Source organism: Oculina patagonica, chromosome 13, assembly GCF_052425735.1.
Source record: "Oculina patagonica isolate OP01 chromosome 13, crgOcupat, whole genome shotgun sequence".
NCBI classification, from domain to species: Eukaryota; Metazoa; Cnidaria; class Anthozoa; order Scleractinia; family Oculinidae; genus Oculina; species Oculina patagonica.
The window spans coordinates 20,953,583-20,974,207 of record NC_135770.1 but is presented as its reverse complement, the minus strand read 5'-3'; the positions used below and the strand labels follow the sequence as shown (position 1 = coordinate 20,974,207).

General features: G+C 36.3%; 3 protein-coding genes and 1 long non-coding RNA gene across 5 annotated transcripts in view; all 4 read right to left on the bottom strand.

Annotated features, from left to right (window-relative positions):
• The window catches only part of LOC144634241 (phytanoyl-CoA dioxygenase domain-containing protein 1 homolog), a 115,909-nt gene that overhangs the window by 19,364 nt on the left and 75,920 nt on the right, over nt 1–20,625 (bottom strand). The window lies entirely within an intron of this gene.
• On the bottom strand, nt 490–2,651 carry LOC144635454 (uncharacterized). Its single transcript, XR_013567363.1, has 2 exons — nt 2,476–2,651; nt 490–2,065 (listed from the first exon to the last, which is right to left on the bottom strand). It is a non-coding gene; the product is annotated as an uncharacterized LOC144635454 (long non-coding RNA).
• Nucleotides 2,548–5,428, bottom strand: LOC144635453 (RING finger protein 151-like). Its single transcript, XM_078494559.1, has 4 exons — nt 5,069–5,428; nt 3,970–4,443; nt 3,690–3,844; nt 2,548–2,675 (listed from the first exon to the last, which is right to left on the bottom strand). The coding sequence occupies exons 1-3, from the start codon at nt 5,131–5,133 to the stop codon at nt 3,751–3,753; spliced, it is 633 nt and encodes a 210-aa protein (XP_078350685.1). The 5' UTR covers nt 5,134–5,428; the 3' UTR covers nt 2,548–2,675; nt 3,690–3,750.
• LOC144635475 (uncharacterized) lies at nt 12,206–19,683 on the bottom strand. The gene is made up of 9 exons (XM_078494575.1): nt 19,648–19,683; nt 19,496–19,600; nt 18,886–19,005; nt 18,213–18,296; nt 17,285–17,389; nt 17,035–17,121; nt 16,461–16,547; nt 13,242–13,541; nt 12,206–12,474 (listed from the first exon to the last, which is right to left on the bottom strand). The coding sequence occupies exons 1-9, from the start codon at nt 19,681–19,683 to the stop codon at nt 12,301–12,303; spliced, it is 1,098 nt and encodes a 365-aa protein (XP_078350701.1). The 3' UTR covers nt 12,206–12,300.

Sequence of the window (20,625 nt, the reverse complement as noted above, 5' to 3'; positions counted from 1 at the left end):
GCACTCTGTGTATTTTTGCATGGAGGTACGTGTGATGCAGGGATTTGGAAACCATTAGCCAGGTGGGAGTCCAGGAGTCCTATGGACGGCCACTTGTCAGAGAAAATTTATATGAATAACTGTATACAGAGGTTGTTTTTGCAAATTTGGAAATCTTTAGATACCTTTGCACTCATAACTGCAGAAAAACACCTTGCGTGCTCCATAGGTCCTTCTATGGGGACAAAGTCAGGCCTTATAAAAATTTTGGACTCCCACTTTTTAAATCCTGGCTAAAAGCCTGATACCAGACCATGTTCAGCTGATATTGTAACCCTAAACTAGACTACTGAGACGCTGAAAATTCCTAACCTAACCAAGCCTTGCTTTTCTTCACTTGTGAGCTATCGATTTGAACACTCAAAGATAAATTTCAAATCTCCACTTAGCCATGTATTATCCTCTATTTATTTTTTTTCTATGGTAAACAATCCGTCAACAGTGTTACCGTGATGTTTAGGAAAACCACTTTCTCTTCCAAGTTTCGATTCCTATTCTGGACTTAATTCTTCTTACCACTGATCAGTTTCCCGTTAAAAGAAACCCTATTCTAGAACAAAGCTCTCTAATTTCTTTATCCTAATTTCTTCACCCTATTATTAAAAACTAAGCAATGGTATATTGCAATTACTGCATTTTGATTGGTTAACTTGCAATGGTATATGAGCTCATATACCATTGACACAAATGTGGTAGCCGATACGCGTCAACAAAACCAGCTTGGGATTTCAAATATTACAATTCTTTGGGCGTTTTTAATAAAACAATTATTCCACTCACGCTTGTTGGATATGAGATTGTTATCTACCATCACATATCCAACGCTCACTTGTGGAATAATGGTTAATTATACACTAAACTGCCTAAAACCATACCCTTCACAGCAGCACATACCTATATAGTTCAATAATGGCAATGCGCCCCCCCCCCCCCCCCCCCTTTCTTTAGACTTACAAACAATGGAGAGCGAATAATTCATTACAATACCATGTAAAGGGATTTCAATTTTCTGGCAAGATTTTGTGGTTTCCTGGTCCCCTCCTCTTTCCAAAAAGGATATTATCCTGATGTCTTAGGTGACTGTGCCCTAATCAGTAAGAAACAAAACTGGTCCAAATGACCAGTCGTAATCATTCAAGCCTGCCGAGTGGTTTTCACTAGGGATGCAAGCACAACCCTCCAAGTTTATCTTTTTCCTCGGTGTTCCATTGGTCATTTGGCCACTGACAGCTCAAGTTTGGTCACCAGTGAAAAATTTCAGTCGCTAAATTAAGCTCACACTTTCAATCATTCTTCTCAATTTAAGTCGGTTTCAATTTAGTCGCCAGCTCCAAAAATTTAGTCCCCATGGCGACTAAAATGGTCTTAACTTGGAGAGCTGAAGCAAAAACGCAAGCACAAGCTCAAGGATAACAGTTCTTATTTCACAGTGTATACGGCTTCGCCACAAGAAAAAGCACAAGCGCATTGCTTTTTTTATGCTTGCTTGCGGCAATTTGTCCTTTGCAATATTGCGCTTGTGCTTGCGTCGCTAGGTGAAAACCAGGCTTCATTCTATCCCATTTTCAATAAGGAAATTTTCATTTCTGTATTGAAAGTGATGCACACTAAGACACAGGGGGTATCATCAAGTAACCAGCTTGACTCATTGTGGCCAGGAAATTTTTAACAAGTTATCAATGCTGCAAAGCTCGACTGAATGGCACATACATAACGCAGACCAGGAGCCAGCATAATGACAACAATACTTAATTCGAGAATAGTGTATGCTGCAGAACTCAACTGATTTAACATTCAGGAGTCAGCGCTAACCACATATTCCATGCTTGAATAAAATACCACTTCAAGCATTAAGCAGATAAAGTCACTAGAAAGTCCAAAAAAACCGGACTGTTTCTTTGAATCATGTCGTCAAACTTATCCTCTGAATGCATTCTTTAATTCGACACATGCAAGTGAGGCTTGGCACGATAAAGTATCAGGGGAACAGAACTTAATCTTCTCCACCCCGCAACGGACACAACATCTGCAAACAACAATAAAAACGCTGAATCAGGGAAAAAGGAATGAGCGAATGGCAACAAATAAATTTCTCAAGCTTTGAGAAATAATTTATTGATATCGCTTGATATCAGTCAATCTATGGTCACAAATTAAGATTTCACATTGATTGTCTGCAATGTGAATAAGTATTGATTGTTACTGATATGTGACAGCTTACATTTGTATCCCCATGACAATTCCCTAGTATAACAGGATTATAGTTTTACAAGAGGGTAGGTCAAAATAATTTACAAACCAACTGAGAAAGAGAATCTCCAAAGGCAATTACTGAAAACACTTAGGCATAGTAACATAGACTACGTACAACAAAACCAAAATAAATAATCCTACAATATTCTTGAAGAATTTTTGTACAGGTTTCGCAATACCAACCTTAAATCAATCCTAAAACAGGGAAGATTCAACTTTGACTCCAGGTGAAGCTTCACAGAAATACCATTTCCTCCGATAATTTCGAGCCTCACAACTGCAGCATGGCCTTCAAACACAGGACTACAGATTGGCAATGTGACCACACCATCTATTTTCCATGACGCAGCTAAGGACATGCCACCCAAACCAGGGCTAGAACCCTATTAAATAACAAAAAAATGTCAAATATTGCTATCACGGATGCTAATAATTGGCTTTATTTCGCAGCTACCAACATTGACTACAGGTGTAAGTATAAACACACTGGCTTTTGAAGATCAAAATTTTATCTAACAAAAAATATCAATGAAGATACCTCAAACATGAAATTTGCGTGACATGTTAATTTCACGATTTTAAGGTGCGCATATTTCACATCACTCAAATATTGTGATTTTGTGAAAATTGTGTATTTTGAATCACTTTAAATTCATGTTTTCGAGTAAGACACAATTTACATTTTTCATTGGCAATATTATTTAACATGCCCTTGAATTAAAAAAATGACTTCACCAAAGGAACAAAAAGAACAAATAACAAAAACGCAATGGCGGGGCTAAATCTTGGATACGGAGCAGTTCTCACAAATGTCTACAAGTAGGACATGCTTGTTCGTGAATGAGCTATTGTTCGAGTCAAATGAAGACAACATCTATTTACATCAACATTTCTTCCTACATTGGTACTAAACTTATTCTTTCTTGATTATTGACATAATATCAGTCACTAAATTTTCATGTCATAGAATTGCTAAATTTCGTGAAATAAATGTGTTCATGAATTAAGGTAGATAAGTCACACACAAAAACGAGATAATGGGAACGATAAGTGAAAAATTGACTGCTTAAGCAGCCATATCAGACTGTGGTGAGAATTGGCCTTTGATCTGCTTATGAAATTGTATAATCTAAATATCCAGAAGGAAAAATAAAAATAATTGCATAACTTAACTCTAAATATATACACAAAAATGCATCAAATTTTAATTGCAAAAATGAGGTGTTTCTACCAACCACCTTTTGCTAATCAATATAAAAAATTCGAGTTCGATGATGATGCTATTTCCAGAATTCTTCAATTGAGAGCAAACCACTAGAAGGCCATCCAATGCAACAAAAAGATAAGAAAAAGTAAAAAGAAAAGATAACAACCTAAAATGAAAAATGATCACTTACACTGCATACTCCTGAAACACGAGCTTCTAAAAGAAGCTGAACATGGCTCATAGCATCAGCCTCAGCTAAAGAATGTGCCTTGGTACATCCAACAGCATAAAGGGGGCACGGCCGGCCTTCTTTTGTGCATACGAAAGTGGGAAAGCATCTTGTTCCTAAAGAAAAGGTTATAAAATTACAACCAATTTTATACCTGTTTCAGTCACAAATAAAATGATCTAAACACAATGCCACAAAATAATCTTCTCAAACAATGCCGCACATGACTTGGATATTATACCTTGCAACCTGGCTCCCACAATCGTTTGGACAGGATACCAACTTTCCAGCACATTCATTGTCATGGGCTGTTTGAGAAACATGTGGAATATCCGACCCACATGATGGGCAGTTTACTGTCCTACTTGGACAGATAGGCAGATGCTGAGCCAAATCACGCCTATATGCACGAAGAATGCACCCACGACCTTTGAAAGGGCACTCCACCACTTTCATATCGCATTGTGGAAGGTGATTCTCTAAAGTTGATCTTGGACCAGACCAGCTGCATCCACCAGGAAGAGTGACTGAGGACGGGCATCTCATTATTTTCCTGCCAATCATGCCTTCAACCGCAAGAATGCGAATAAATGTGCCACTCAAAGGGGACCTGTCAGCTGGGCAACGACTGTCATTAACTTGAACCCGAGTTATACACTCCTGGCAGAATGAATGCCCATCTGGACATGTGACGGGCTTATTGAAAACACCAAGGCTGACAGAAATGAAACAGGAAATTAACAATGCTCATTACAAATAAATAATGTTGATAAAAGCAATAATTATTAAAACACCACAAGAAATTGTCTTAATTTATATTATTTGCTAATCAAATCAAATGCATCTCTGGATGAAGAAATGAATGAAAACTAAAAAGATTTTAATTACGTATTGATATCAATGTTGAAATAAAATTCAAAACTACATTCATCAACCCTGAAAAATATAAACTGAAATAGGGAAGTGAGTTAGATAGAGCCCCTCAATAACACCACCCTCCCACTGGCACATCTTTAGTAAGCAATCCAAACTCTTTATCTCACGTTTAATTTATATATACAAGATTTGTATGCTGAGAACGCAAGGTAGCCCACCATGGAATTACAGATGCCTCCCTATATATTAGTATAACTAATATGACTCAATTCAATATCATCATAGTGCAAATTTGTTATCAAGCACATTGTCTTTATTAAATTGTGAAAAGGGGCTTTTGCGATAAAAATAATAGAGTTTAATAGGTAAAAGATTTAAACCTCTGTTAGAAAAATAAAATGGGTTAAAATAAAATAAATTTCAAATGAAGGACAATGAATTATATAAAAAAATATTTAACTCACCAAATACCACATATCAAGTCTTGGTCAACCGGATCGACAAAGAGCTCAGGAGCAAACCCATACATGATTCAGATAGACTTTAAAAATCACTGTGAAATCTAATGTCAGGCAAAAAACAAATCACTTCTAGATGTATCTATCAAGTCAACAAAAAAACATCATCATTACAAACAAATAGTTTTTACATGTAAATATCTTGCAAATGATATAAAAAGACAATTACAAGGGTAGGGTGCCATAGTAATAGCCAAGTTCCATGTACAGCTTCGATATTTACCCCGTCCACCCTTGCATTAGCAAATGCATTTTAATTCCGTGACTTCAGGATTTACTAAGCGCTCCCGTTTGATGTTTTCTTTTTTTTTTTTTTTAGAAAATCATGTTTTTTTTGGAATTACTGGCAAACTAGTACAGAACATTCAAATAAAAATGTAGCTTGAATATTATATGTGGGTCATTCCACAGTATTATGGACAAAAAATTTGAAAAATCAAATTTGTTTAACTTAGTCAAATTCCAGACAAATTGATAGCATATTAGCTAGAATTTATGAAAATGATAAATATTTTTTTGTCATCAATTGTTGTTTGTGCATACATTATCATTAATTACCATTGATAGTGATAATTTCTGTTGCGGAGGGGAAAGTAATATGTTTTACTGGTAAAAAATAGAAAACAGGAATTTTGCTGAGATGGTATGTGACACAAACTACTTAAGACAAAGTAACTTTAACATTACCCAAAATTGATATTTCTCTCAGTGTGTCAGCAGCAGACAACAATATGTATGCTGTTTTCCCCTCCGCAACATTTTAAGGCCTAAAAGTTTTGTTTGTCAGCTTGTAATTAACAAAATCAACTTCATGTTTTCACATCTTCTAATTTTGAGCTAAGGTTAAGTTTTATTACTATCTAAGAGATTTTACGTTTTGAGCTGTAGTTAAGAGGAATGATTAATACTGTTGCGGAGGGGAAATATTGTTGCGGAGGGGAAATTTTGTTGCGGAGGGGAATTCTGTAGTGAGAACAAAATTTCTGTTGAGGGAGATTTAACTAACAATGGTGTTCACATTGGTAAAAGAAGGCATTTCTCACCAAAGTTTACAACCTTACAGTATCTTACAGGTGCATATGCACTAACAGGCATTGCATTGTTGCACGCATTCAACATATAAGCTGCATTTTATGGGCCAGTTTTGTTAAAAGGCAATTGCCCTTTTACGTACAATTTTGGAATGATAATGGAAGCAACATACCAGGCTCACATCTGTTTTTGTTTTCCAGAAGGGTTTAATTATCTATGGGTGTTTGCTGTTAAACATTGACACTGCTTTGTTAGGCGTGTGAATCAGTTGTATTTGCATACCTGTTTTTTTTACTTTACTTAGTAAAATTCATAGAAAATACATGTTAACCCCTAACTGCCAAAAAATACTGAAGATATTTATATGTCATTGTGAAATTGTAATAATAATCATCAAAATGTGAGGGTTATCACCATCTTTTAACAGCTCATTTGTTGTGAATACAGAAAAGGACAAATTTTCCCCTCCGCAACTTCCCCTCCGCAACAGCGAACAATGTTCTTAAATTCTGCATCACTGTAAAAACACTAAACATTTGAGTTTCTTTATGTGATGCTTCTAATAAACATACAGTGAGGAAAATCAAAAAGTTATTAGGCACAGAAAAGAATTTCAGAATTCAGAGAATTTTGAGAATAAAATTTAAAAACAAAAAACGCCATTTTCTCTGTTCCCCTCCGCAACAGCCCTCTTTTGAGGCTCTGTAATCTAAATAATGTATTTTGGAAAAAAGCAGGGTGGCAGAAAAGAAAGCTTTTTTGAAGACTTAAACCCTGAATAGATAATCAGAAGTAACAGTTAAATATCTATTAAACCACAACAATAAAAGTGTCTCTAAATTTCCCCTCCGCAACAGACGGAATACTGTGGAATGACCCATGTTCACAGCCTGAATATATTACGATAAAGCAAGGAGCGTTGACAAACCGGCCTTGACATAAATCCCAGATCCTTGGAATTCTAATAGTTTTAAATTAAGTCAGCTTAAGAATAAGTATTTTACTCCTTTTTTAGATAATAATTTTTAGATTGAAATATTTTAGTAATATTTTTTGGATTAACATTGTAGCTTAGCTTTTAAATTTTTAACTTGCATTTCAATTTTTAATTAGGTTTTAACTAGATTTTAAATTAGATTATTGTTTATAGTAGATTTTTAACTTAAGAGTACATTTTAGAGGGCCACAAATTTATTAGTTGAAAAACTATTACGTGTCACCCTCGTAAAATAAAGTTTGATTGATTGATTGAGTATCCCCATGCCCTCAAAATTCTAAAAAGCCGTCCGTGGTAAGAGGGCATAAGGTTAAGACATTTTTCTGGATTCTGCCGCTGCTTGTATATGAAAAAATGAGATTAGATGTTAGCCCACAACAAAATCTAATTTAATATTCTCATCTTTTTATCCACACTTGCTATCCCTTGCATTGGCACAATTTGGTTATTGTTTTCTTATTGATAAGATTTTTGGGGTTAATATTTGTTACACAATTGGCTTGTAACGATAGAACAAACAACATGAGCAATGGCCATTAGCCCCCAGCCAACTACTTAAAGTGCCTATGAAGTAAAAAACAATTGCTGTTTATTTTAAAGGCTTTTCAAAGTAAAGAAGAATGGCGTTTTCCTTTTTGCAATATCTTTTTTCGTTTTAGAGATATTTACGTTTTTATATTATGCAAATGAGCGAAGTGATGACGTCATTAATTGTTCCACAAAAAGATGAAGCATTGAATCAAGAATATCTCTTGGAATATTTGAGCTGAGTTCTTCAAACTTGGCACGATTAATGTACACCACAAAAGACATAAAATGACACCTGTCGTGCCGTTGCCATGGCAACAGTTTTGCTGCAAATACCTTTTTAGTTAATACTGATATCCCCAGTTTTTGCTTAATCAAAGATGATCCACACCCAACAAGCTAATGAGGAGAATTAGGGTAATAGGGCATTATGTGTGTTCCAAGCTGGACCCTCTGTCCCACTTTAAAAAGTTGCAAATTGAGATATTTTGTTTATGTCAGAAAGAGCCTGGAACCAAGAGTGTTGCCATGGTTACGTCATAGTATGAGCCATCTTGCACCTTTAAGGAAGGTCAATACTGATGCCAAGTTTCAGAAATATCACCTTTATATTTTTAGAGATATCCTTGATTTTGTGATCTATCTTTCAGTGGAACAATTTATGACGTCATCACTTTCCTCATTTGCATAACACAAAAACGTGAATATCTCCTAAACGAAAGAAGATATTTCAAAACGGTAAACACCATTCTTCTTTATTTGTAAAAGTCTTTCAAGTGAGCATTAATTAATTTTTACTTCATAGGCACTTTAACTAGAGGACCTGTAGAATTACAAGCTTAAGAGAGCTGCTACACTACTGGAATAAACCGAACGTAGCAAAGTAAAACATACATGAAAACACAAACATTATCAATCTAAAGAAAACAAGCGACCTAAATATATAAGTTAAGCTTATGAAAACTATAAAATCGGATACCGAGGGAAGAAATAAATCAAAATGGCGGAATAATTGCACTCACACAAACAAATGCGAAAGCAGAAAATCGTCTGAGAAGGCTATCCTCAATGAAATTGCAATACTAAATACCGCCTTCAATTAGGAGAAAGTCTCACAAAGAAGAAGACGCGTAGTGGCACAATCGGACGAAAAAACAGCTCGAGAACGAGGAACACGTTTAAACACGGACAAAATGGCCGAACTGGAGAGAGAAAGGGAGAGCGAAGACTGGGCAAGATGTGCGTCATGTATGAATACACTATCCCTCCGTAGCAACATGGGTGTATCCATGGGTTCGAATGACATTACGAGATTCATGTTACCTGGTATAGCCATGGAAACCAATGTATTTCGGGATAGTGTTACATGGTATAGCCATGGAAACCAATCTAATTTCGAGATAGTATTACATGATCATGATATCACGTTACTTATTACGACCTATTACGACCTATTTCGAGACATGATGAGTCGTAATATGTGGAAAAGTAATTTTGACACAGATGGCGCGCCATAAACACGTTGGGTGATTTTATTCGCCGATTGCGTCGATCGTCGACAATCACCAAGTTCGCCCGATGAAGCGATTGGAATTTTGCCGATCGTCGCGACCGGCGTATCAAATCGATGTCAGATATCGGCGATTTTATTCGCCGATCGCTGGCGATCAAATTCGCTGCGATCGGCGAATAAAATCGCCCAGTGTGTCGCTGGCTTGACTATAATAAAGGCCTCTATGACGTTTAGCCCTGAGGTGGGGCAAAAGGTTTCCCTTCCCTGACAAAAAAATATAAATAAAAAAAAAACATTCGCAGCATAAGGTGTGTTTATTCGGACTTAACATATTCAGAGAGACAACATTGTAGCAAGTTTCTTAACTCCAAAGTTGCCACAAAAGAGGCTCGCAAATCACATCACAGGACGGATCAGTGCGTACTCTGTCTTGCTATGGCCTTGTATAAACAAGGAAATTCACGTTCAGCTGATGCGAAGTCTGGTACCAAAATCTTACGGGGTCTGGTCTACGGGGTCCGAGATTATTCGGAAATATGTTGGAAATCCGAAGCGTGTCAAGTGATGAAACTCGTATCTTCCCTTGTTCACATCCCCCTTCTTCTTCTTCGGGTACACGAAAGAGAAATCGGGCAAAATAACTAGAAGTAAACTGAAATGTAAACTGGGACGAGCAAGAGAGTATTCCGGAAAAGTCCACATGCATTTTCACTACTTATGACGCTTCAAGGAAAATTAAGGCTTAGCCCGGAGTTCATGTCAGGAATAAAAAGAAAAAGCAACAAACTTGAAGGCTTAATTCGCCAATATCGCTTTTAATTGACATATTAAAAAGAAATTTTGACTTCGATATTGAAATGTTGGACCTTGCTTTGCTTCAGGGTAAATGTAAAATTTACTATTATTTTTTGTAAATACATGAATGGCTGCAACAAGTTTGTGAAAATAATTCGAAAGTCGGAATAAATTGAGGGTTTCAATGCTGTATCTCGTCTGTTTAAGACAGTTCAGGCCGTTTTAGTAATGGCGAAGGCGACGTTGATGACAATGCCAAGCTAAAAAAATAGTAATAGTCTAATTTTAATCAAATCAATCCCGTGTGTATACTGGCTCTAGTGTTGCTTTAGCTAAATAATGTAAAGAGAGAGTTGAATTCCGAATAGAAAATGTGACTGGATAATTAATAGCCGTATTGGTTCAAGTTTTTAAAAACATGCAGCATTTGAAACTGGTCATCCAACGTTCAGGGGCTATTGTTTTGCAGACAGGGCAAAAATGAGCCAGGATTCTTAACGTATGTGCAGATCTGTTATTCTCTTCTACATTAAATCTTTTGTATGATGTCGTTCACTGCGTGGAAAGAAACGTTTCGGTTGAAGAAGAAGAACCAATCGGAATAAACGGCTTTTTAAGAGTGTGTCCATAAGAGGACCAGGCAACATCTGATACAGCTCAAATCACCGATTTCGCCCAGACTTAGCATAAATGTTGGATATGATAAGCTATTCACTGTGGCAAAACATTAGCTCAAAATATTTTATTCCCTTTAAGTTATGACACCTTTTGCAGAAAAGGCCATTTTTCACTAATTTATGCACAGTTAATTAGCTGACTTTGATTGACCAGTTCCACAAGAAAAAACGACTTCTGAAAATAAAATTCACTGCATTATATTCTGTTGTTATTAGGCATAGCCGTTAACTAGTGCCCAATATCTCCCATGAGCAACAACTTATATACATTATTATTACATGGGTAATGAAATCCATCATTAAACTTCACAAAAATGCCACAAAATGTTTGGGGACTTCGATATTTTTTTCGTACTGACGAACTAAACACACGTGACTTAACGATTTCTTGCTATTTCATCAACATTCACCGAAACACAGAAGCCATTTATTTGCCTCAATTTGGCACAAACTGGGTACGAAATAGCTAATCAAGCATAAATCTATCGATAACAATCAAAATATTGGCGAAGAAAAGGCAGTTAGGGCATTTTGGAGCGTTTTCAGAGCCATATAATTCGGCAATGTTGTGATAGCAAATGTAAAAATAGCAGCGAAAGATGTAATAATAATGTATATAAGTTGCTGCTCATGGGAGATATTGGGCACTAGTTAACGGCTATTTCCAAAAGTACGAAATGTGTACCTTCCAAAAGACCGTTTGAGGAGAAGAAATCAAATCGGACGGTTGAAGTGAATTATTGTACTTAAAGCCTAATAACAACAGAATTTAATGCAGTGAATTTTATTTTCAGAAGTCGTTTTTTCTTGTGGAACTGGTCAATCAAAGTCAGCTAATTAAATATGCATAAATTAGTGAAAAATGGCCATTTTTGCAAAAGGTGCCATAACTTGAAGGGAATAAAATATTTTGAGCTAATGTTTTGCCACAGTGAAAAGCTCATCATATTCAACATTTATGCTAAGTTTTTGGGCAAAATCGGTGATTTGAGCTGTATCACCAGTTGCCTGGTTCTGCTCTGTTCTCTCATGGACACACTCTTAATCAGTTATTCGCAGTTCTTACTTGCGTTTACCTCAGATGACAGAGACATGCAACCAAATCAAGCATTTTTAAACGACGTTAAAACATTGCACTATTTTGAAACTTTTAGGCAAAATAAGCGCACATGTATTTAACTCAACATTTCTTTTTCTCGCAGAGTATTTATTTCAGCAATAAGGTTAACTGACTTTGTATAGACGCGAATTTCGAAGGGCATCTTTAAAGCTTCATCTCTTGTAATCCTATTAGAGCTCAGAGCATATTCCTATGATTTTAAGGGTTTCAGACCATGATTCAGCAGAGCGCTTGTTTAAAATTAATAGGACCGCCAATTAAAGACGCGTCGATTCGTTCTCCAGTTTGATGCGAGGGCCTCTTTCGTCACGATGACGTTTTTTAATTATTTTGTTTTAACTTGATGAATGATTAAAATTAAATTTCTGCTTGATTCCCACTTCCAGGTATTTTTTTCTAAACTACCGTCCGTTAGTTTTGTAGTCCGATAAAGTATGCAGTGCTTTGCTGCAACTTTAAGGATAACACAATTGCATCCTTGCTCTCTTTAGGGTAAACCTTCAGGGGTTTCAGCGATCAGCTTATCAGCGGGCACTCCCAGTAATGGATAAAGCATTTGATGGAAACCGAACCAGAGCCATAATGTCCTTTACAATCACAACGGTAATTCCTCGCTGGGTTTGTGAAACTTGTGAAAAGATACTGTTGCGCGAGGTCTGTTGAACATGTGACACCGGTAATCTTTTTGTCCTGTAAAATAGAAATACTTGATGAGAAATGTGCCCTTGTATATGCAATTATGAGGTGAATATAAGAATCGGACATACTGGTTGGTCGTCAAGGCAAAGTTACTAAATCATATGAAATTATAACTTACAACTAATTGCGCCATCTTGTAAAGCAATCTTAATGCCCTCTATCCAGCGCAAAAATAATTTTGATCTGTCTAAATAGAACGAAAACCTCATGGAAGCTCCAACACTGTTCAACATTTCCGCACTTGTACCATTGTGGGGTAATGAATTAGTTCGCACTTGAAAGAGTTATATCTTGTTATAGTTTAAAACTTTGCAATAAACATACAAAAACTGATGTGTATTTATTGCACTATTGCTAGTTTGACTATTGAACGATTGTTGGTATCAGGTTATGTTCTAAATCTGTCAATTCTTTAAGACGGACAGTTAGTGCCAGTGGTGCTAGTGCTAGTTGTCTCCGTCTAGAATAGTATTTATCACGTATCAGAATTTTATGTATTATTTAGCAGCTGCATGACCTTTAACAGACTGCATGTCCATTTACCATAAAATTACTTTAATTAAGAGTGGATAATGCAACATGCGCTAATAGTAAAGAAGAGAACTAAAGAAGTTCGAAGTTACTTCATTTGCAATATTACAGAAAAAAAATTTCGGTGGTTAAGTTGCGAAAAGTCACTGGTTGAGTAATATTTCCGATCCCAAAGGAACAACAGTGACTGACAGATAATGCAAAAGACACAAACAAAACAAACTTACATTTGGCTCAGTAACAGTAATTCGAATACCAGCTTGAGGGAAGCCGCTCAATGGGTTTTGAGCTCCCGTGAATGAATCAGTCTTGTACACGCACTGGGACAAATTTCCTGCTCCTTGAACACCCTGTGGCCCGGTTGGACCTTGAGCACCCTGTGATCCATTAAATCCCTGAAGGCCTATGGCACCCTGGGGTCCCTGTGATCCATTGAATCCTTGAAGTCCAGCTGGACCTATCGGTCCTTGAGAGCCGTTGAAGCCAGAAGGACCGATTGGACCCTGGAGCTTACTCACGTTCTCTACCTGCAAGAGAGATGTCAGAAATTAATACCTAAATGTATAAGTCAATGCACTACGCTGACGAAAAGTTTTGTACATGTATAAACAACGAGTGTACTGGATTTGCAAACACTATATGTTCAGGAAATCGCAGGAGGCCGAGTATAAATAAGGATTAGTGTCACGTATGGTTACGGATGTTGCAGAAATTGCTCGATTCATGCGTTTTACAGCATGGGTGTTATTATATGTAAACCGTTGCATAAATAGTAAGATGTGACAAAGATGAATATGCAAATTTCAATATATCAATATCAATTCAATACAATCAATGGCCAGCATGCATGCATTATGTTTCTAGCAGTTTATACAATAACTGAGATACTATGCAAATTTTAATTGGTCAAAAACCTTTGTACTATTGTACCGGTAAAACTCCTGCTTATTCCCCGCTTCCCGATATGTCAGCACTAAACTCGAACACGCGTAAGAACGAAGAATTGCTTAACATTAGTTTAATGTCTTTCAGATTATCAAAACAGAAGATCTGCTTCTCATGCCAAAAAAATAAATTTTCCGCCCATCACAGTCGAAGCGAAGGAACTTGAGCAGAAAACCAAAAACGCAGAAACAAAAATAATGATAAGGAACACAATAAACAGTTTCCACTTTCAGCAGGATGGCATGGATAACATGCATATTTTTCTTCATTCAAACCTTACTCAGAAGCGTTATTTCGGAGAAGAAAAATGGTTGCGATAAGACTTACTTGAGATATTTTAATGGCAGAAATTTTACTTGGAGTCTTGTTTGAGTTTTAAGCGCTTTTAGTGTTTTCTGTAAAGACTGTGGAAAACTCAGTGGACGTTCCGAATGCAGCTAGTTCAGCTGATAATTTTGTTGTTGTTGGAAAAAGTAGGACAGACTTCTTACGGGTAATCATTATTGCTGCTTTGAGTTTAACCAGGTACTGTGCATAACACGATAAATTTATTTTTTTTTCCATTCATTCGGCAAAAAACGGAGATATACGGACATATGCGGATTCCAACTCGAAAATTTTGTAAATCAGTCGCCTTGATTAACAACCGTTCTTTTGTTCTCTCAACATCGCGCGTGGGTTTATTGCGCCAGTAAACCCCAAGAGAGTATGGTCTATTGCTAAATAAGGGCCTGTTTACATGATTCTGGAATGACTTTCATTCCAGAACGAAACTCGTTCCGGAATGAAACGAAAGCTCTATACCGGAATGGAAACCGGAATGAACTAATTCCGGAATGATTTGTGCGGAAACTAAATGTCATCTTGGTATCATGTAAAGAGATTCAGAGAAATTTATGGGGATGGAATGAACTCTATCCGGAATGAAAGTCATTCTCGAATCATGTAAACAGGCCCTAAGTTATCTTCATATCTCAAAATTCAGTGGACGAAATTGAATGCAAAGTCACGTCACGCACAACTATCTTGACTGTCCCGTCATTAGCTCAGCTTTTGGTACTTTAAGCGAATCACTGCGGATGGCGCAAATATGGATGCCGGAAGTGAATTTTGAAGGAAATGACATACTACGCATGTCAGTCGGTTACAGCCAGCCACAGTGTGTCATTTGTATCAGCCTGGTATAAGCACATGTGCAAGTAATACACATGTGCTGAGACAAACGGTAATACCTTTTAAAATACTGAAAACGTACATGTGATTTTGCATACTTTAGCCGATAAAGGACTACACTTTTCGGCTGTGTAGAGTAGATTTATCAGCTAGGGCCCAAAATTGAAAGATTTGCTTCTAAATCAAGGTCATTTTTCAACCTTCCTTCGATGCTGATCAGTAGTGGTCATTATATCCTTTATTTCGCATTTCCAGATAACTAGAAATGTTTATGACCAAATTGATACAAAATTGTCGGTGTTCGATGCGAATGAAATGTTTGACAGCGGCTCGAAAAATGCCTATTTTTCTAATTTTCCAGTTGCGGCAGGCCCGAAGGGGCAAAATATTTAATGGCTCCTAACGCGGCCAGAAAATCATTTTGAATCAAACCAAATCTGTTTTAGTTTTAGCCTCGGCAAAGTCTTTCAGTTGCCAGAGTTTCAGGCAAAATTATTTTTTTGACGCTATTTTGACTGGGTGTTTTTCAGAAAGACGGCCTCTTAAGTGTATGGAATATTAGTTTCAGTGTTCAGAAATAATCAGTTTGTCCTAGTTAAGCAAATTATCGCCATCTTTCTTTGAACAAAGCAATTTAGCAGTGGATTCTTCATAAAAGTGATATTTGTAACCCACGCCTCTTTCTTGGGCTCTGGGGCACGAAGAGGATAAACTCAACTTAAACTTTGTTTTTTTGCTTTCCTAAGCTTAAATTCGGCTGCATGCCGAGACGAAATCTCGCTAGGCTTTTTTATAGTTACGGCAGCCGTAGTTATTTGCCTCAGTTAAAATCCCTATAAATTATCCTACGCTTGCATTTTTTTGTGCTCTTTTAGACAATGATGAACTGGCATAATTGAGTAAAACCATGTATAACAACGATAGTACTGGTCAGATTACTTTCTGGCTCATAATTTTTCGCATTTTGTAAATAGTAATGTAATCCATTTAAAATAACAACGTTAACAGCAACAGCAGCATCAGCAAGAACAACAACCACAGTAACAGTAACAGAAACACCATCAACAACATCAGAAAACGTCGACGACAGCAAAAACAATAGCCGATTTCCTTTATAGCGCGCGCCTGCAGGGAATCACGGTAGTTGTATTCATCAAACCATGCGCGAGACTCGGCAAAGATACACGCTGCTGAGTCTCGCGCATTGGTTTGATGAATACAACTACCGTGATTCCCTGCAGGCGCGCGCTATAGAGGGAATCGGCTATTGTTGATAATCTCAATTAATTCCCAGTCACTAACTTATTAATTACTAAATATCAAGGTACCTTAATGGATAATGTTGCATTGATATCGTCCAACAGTGTTCTAATACTGACGTCTTCTTGACCGAGTCTCTCCGTTGTGCTGTTAAGCTGTTAGGAAACGGCAACATTATGTAATTATATTCACTCAAAGTTAACTATATCCTTAAAAGTTGTAGAATGATATTAACCTGACACTCGAGACAGTACCTTAGCGTTTTTTATACCGTTTTTTAACTTCTAAGGCGAGGGGTCGATTTATTGACATTTTTATCTACTTCTTTTGCACAAAGAGAATACTTTGAAAATTATTACGTTGTGCAACTTTTTCCTTTATTGAAAACTTCCCATGGTATATTGCAATTCGTTAGTTTGGATTGGTTTACAGCCTGTGGTATATGAGCTCATATACCATGGACCACAAAATAATATGGCAGATGCGTACGTCAGCAAAAACAGCCGGGGAGCTCAAATATTGCAATTATTCGGGTGTTTTTAATAAAACAATTATTCCACTCGCGTGTTTGATTACACGACAGCGTATAACCGAATCTGAGGCAGACAAGACCCTTCATAGAAACTACAAAAATGTCCTCACCTCCGTGTTTGTGTTAGAAATTGCCAAGGATAGCTCATCCCTCGTCAAGTTCAACTTTTTCTCTAGACTGTTAAGTCCAGTGTTAACCTACCGTAAAAGCCAAAATTCCAATTGGTGAATCAAAGATAACAGGGACAAAAGTAATCCCAGTATAAAAGAAACTGATGTAATATTTCAAGCAAAGTAACGATAATTATAAAAAATATATTAACCAGTCAATAACGCATTCTCCTCAAAGAACCACTCTTACCGATATAAGAGAATTTTCAGTGTCAGTCTTAAAACTGTTGAAGTTGTCTTCTGTTCTATTAGCCAGCGCATGTACCTCAGCTATAGATAAATTGAGCTGATCGATCTGATGAAGAAAAAAATGCCATCGAAATAATTGAAAGACTCTTCTTCTTTACACATAAAACAAACATGCGTCCACTGGGTACTTCGGGCTACAAAACAATAAATATATACATAAGAAACACAAGCTCGAAGTATTATTGTTAATGGCTATTAGCAAATTCGAAATCTGATTGGCTAGACAAAAACGTACTATCGATATAATATTGAGTACACCTAATTGCAATAAGGTTGTCATAGAAAAAAGGAAAAAGTCAAATAGGAATAAATTAAGCGCATGCATGAATTTATTCGTAGAAATGGCCTCCAAAGTACGAATAAATCAATTTATCTTGTTACAGCATAAAATGTGGACTCAAAGGGTGCAGATAAGAACTCGTGAGTTTTCTGTAAATGCTATCAGTTATAAAACTAATAAATTCCTATTTACCTTTTTTCTTTTTTCTTTGACAACGTTATTGCAATTAGGTGTATGCTTAACTGGTTATGTTTAGACGATTAACGATTTGACAGTTTCCTTAATGAGTCTATTTGTTTGTGGAGTCGATAAAAGTTTATGTCTAATTACTTAATATCAATTTTCTCATTTTAAATTAAAAAAATATCAGCAGCCTCTTTATCAATGTGACCGAAGCAGATTATATTTTCACGCATAATCAAAAGAATCCTAGAACAAATCGACGGGCATAATTAAGCAGCTCAACAGCCAATATGTTCTGAGCTAGTGTTAACCTGTGAAGGTTATTCTCGTTTTCGACCGAAAGTTTCTTATCCTTTGGTTGGATCAACAGAGACAGATAATGGTAAATTCAATTTATAAGCTGTACCATATATACCAGCTGAAGTGCAGTGGTGTTGACTTCTATCAAGTCGCTTTCAATCTTTTTATCCTCCTGTTCCAATGCTTGTACCTATAAAAGCAGTGATAATATACTAATAATTCATAAAGAAATTTGTAAATTAGTAATTTGGCGCACATAAAGACAACACAGAGCACCATATTTCCCACAACAACGTTCGGGAACGTTGGCTAAGTATCTGAATGTCTAACTGCTCAAGAGCAACCAGTAACCAATCATAGCATAGCTATAGATTAGGAAGGTGCTCCCAGTGCCCAGCCTTTTCCTCATGCTCCAGCTTGTTGAAACTGTCAGAGTAAATGTAAAAATAGATTCAAAATCAAGGTGTGTCCCTTTCGAAAGGTCTTTTAAAAGCGTGCAGAAATAGTCGTTCTAGCGGAGGCTGTGCACTAGTTATGACGTCATATCCCAAAAATAACATCATCAATTTCGCCATCTTTGATTTGAACTTTAACAAATGTCGCATCTCCCAATTTGGCATAGCAGTCTTTCAAAACATGGTTTCGTCGTCTCACGAGCAAAAATGAGGTTAAAAAGCCATAACGTTCCCAAAAATTTAAGAAAGAGGTATTTTTCACCCCCGATCAAGCAGCAGTAAGGGTTAACGTAATCACATTTCATTTTATTAAGTTTTACTTACTTTGTCTGTAAACGTTTTGTTTAGTTTTCCAGTGACGTTTTGTAACTTGATAAATGAAGACTGAAGATTTTCATTGGTGGAATTTAAACTCCTTCTCAGTGACAATAGATCATCTTGGAGCTATGGATGGTGGATGCAAGTGCGTGTTATGAACAAGGCTAAAACAGGTATTTGTATATCTCTAAAGTAAGCAGCACACTAAATAACATGCATCACACATGCAGCACCCCACAGTCAAAGCCGTGCAGTGCAATACAGTAAACCGAATAACATTAAGTTGAGATGTGTAATGTATGCCGAGACCACGGAATATAATAAACATAGCGAAACAGTAAATAAAATATAATTAATAATAATAATAATAATAATAATAATAATAATAATAATAATAATAATAATAATAATAATAAGTAATTAAATAAATAATAAATAATTGAAAAAATAAAACCGAGAATTTTGACAGAATCTTCTTGAGGTATTTTTTACGATAGACGTTAATAATAAATGTAATTGAAATTGGGAAAACGAAAGTAACAACAACAACAAAAAAATGGCTTTAAAGAAAATTTCAAAGATATTGGTCGTCGAGTTCTTTTATGAGCAAACCCACCTCTAGTGTAGTATTAACCAATGTTTCGTTAAGTTTATCGAGATCTTCCTTTGTTGTCCCTATCATTGATGATAACTGGTTTGTTTCAAAGTCAAGACTGTCAATCTGAAATAAAAGTGAGGAACACTTTAGTCGCACGTGTTGCAGCGTACCTGTGTCGAGCTTGTTTCATAAATGTAGTGTAACATGCCTACTTACGGCTTCTATAAGAGGACGCGACCTTACACCTCACTCATTTATAAAGTAGTTTATGAGAAAATTACAATCGCGTCTTTCGCGTCAAATTTATGACAAGAGACAACTAGAGACGAGCGAGTCAGAACTTTTACTCTGCCTGTGTCTGGCTTGCATAGTATAATTCTATTTATCTTGTGGCCTTTTCCTAGATAGCTTTTGTTCTGAAACCACACACTATTTATTTATTTATTTATTTATTTATTTATTTATTTATTAACTATTTATAAATTTTTTGGACTTTTTACGACTACTTATTTATTTTTTTAATACTATGAAAGAAGACAAAGGAAAAACGAAACAAAGCGACACATCAACGACAAGAAAAAGAAAGCAAAAAAGATAAAAGAAGACAAAACAACAACCAATATAAATAATTATAACGTAAATCAGCTACAAAAGGTAATACCCTTATTGCCAGGGTTGTGTTGACAGCCGTCAAAGAGTCCTGTAAATCGGAATCAGAAGCTCGTAGCTCACTTCCAGTTAAATTTAAATCTGACCTTAATTCACGTAGCTCTGCCGCTGTCTGCAAAACAACAAACAGGTTTTAAGTTAGAAATAAATAATGAACGCATGCTTCTAAGCCAATAATCGAGATCTGTTGTACACATTCAGGACATGTTTGTCTGTGGTGTTCCGTGTTATGCCATGGGAACCATAAGTCAATAGGCTTATTGCTAAGGGACGGACCATTATTTTTTTCGAGGGGGGGGGGGGATGAAAAATATTGAAAAAAATTGTTTGCAGGGCCTGGAAAGACAAAATAAATTGTTTGCAAAAACGATATGTATAACAAAAAAATAGTAAGAATTTCGAAAAAAATGTTTGCAGAGGTGCATAAACTAAAAAAAAGTTTGCAGAGGAAAATTTTTCACCCCCCCCCCCCCCTCCAA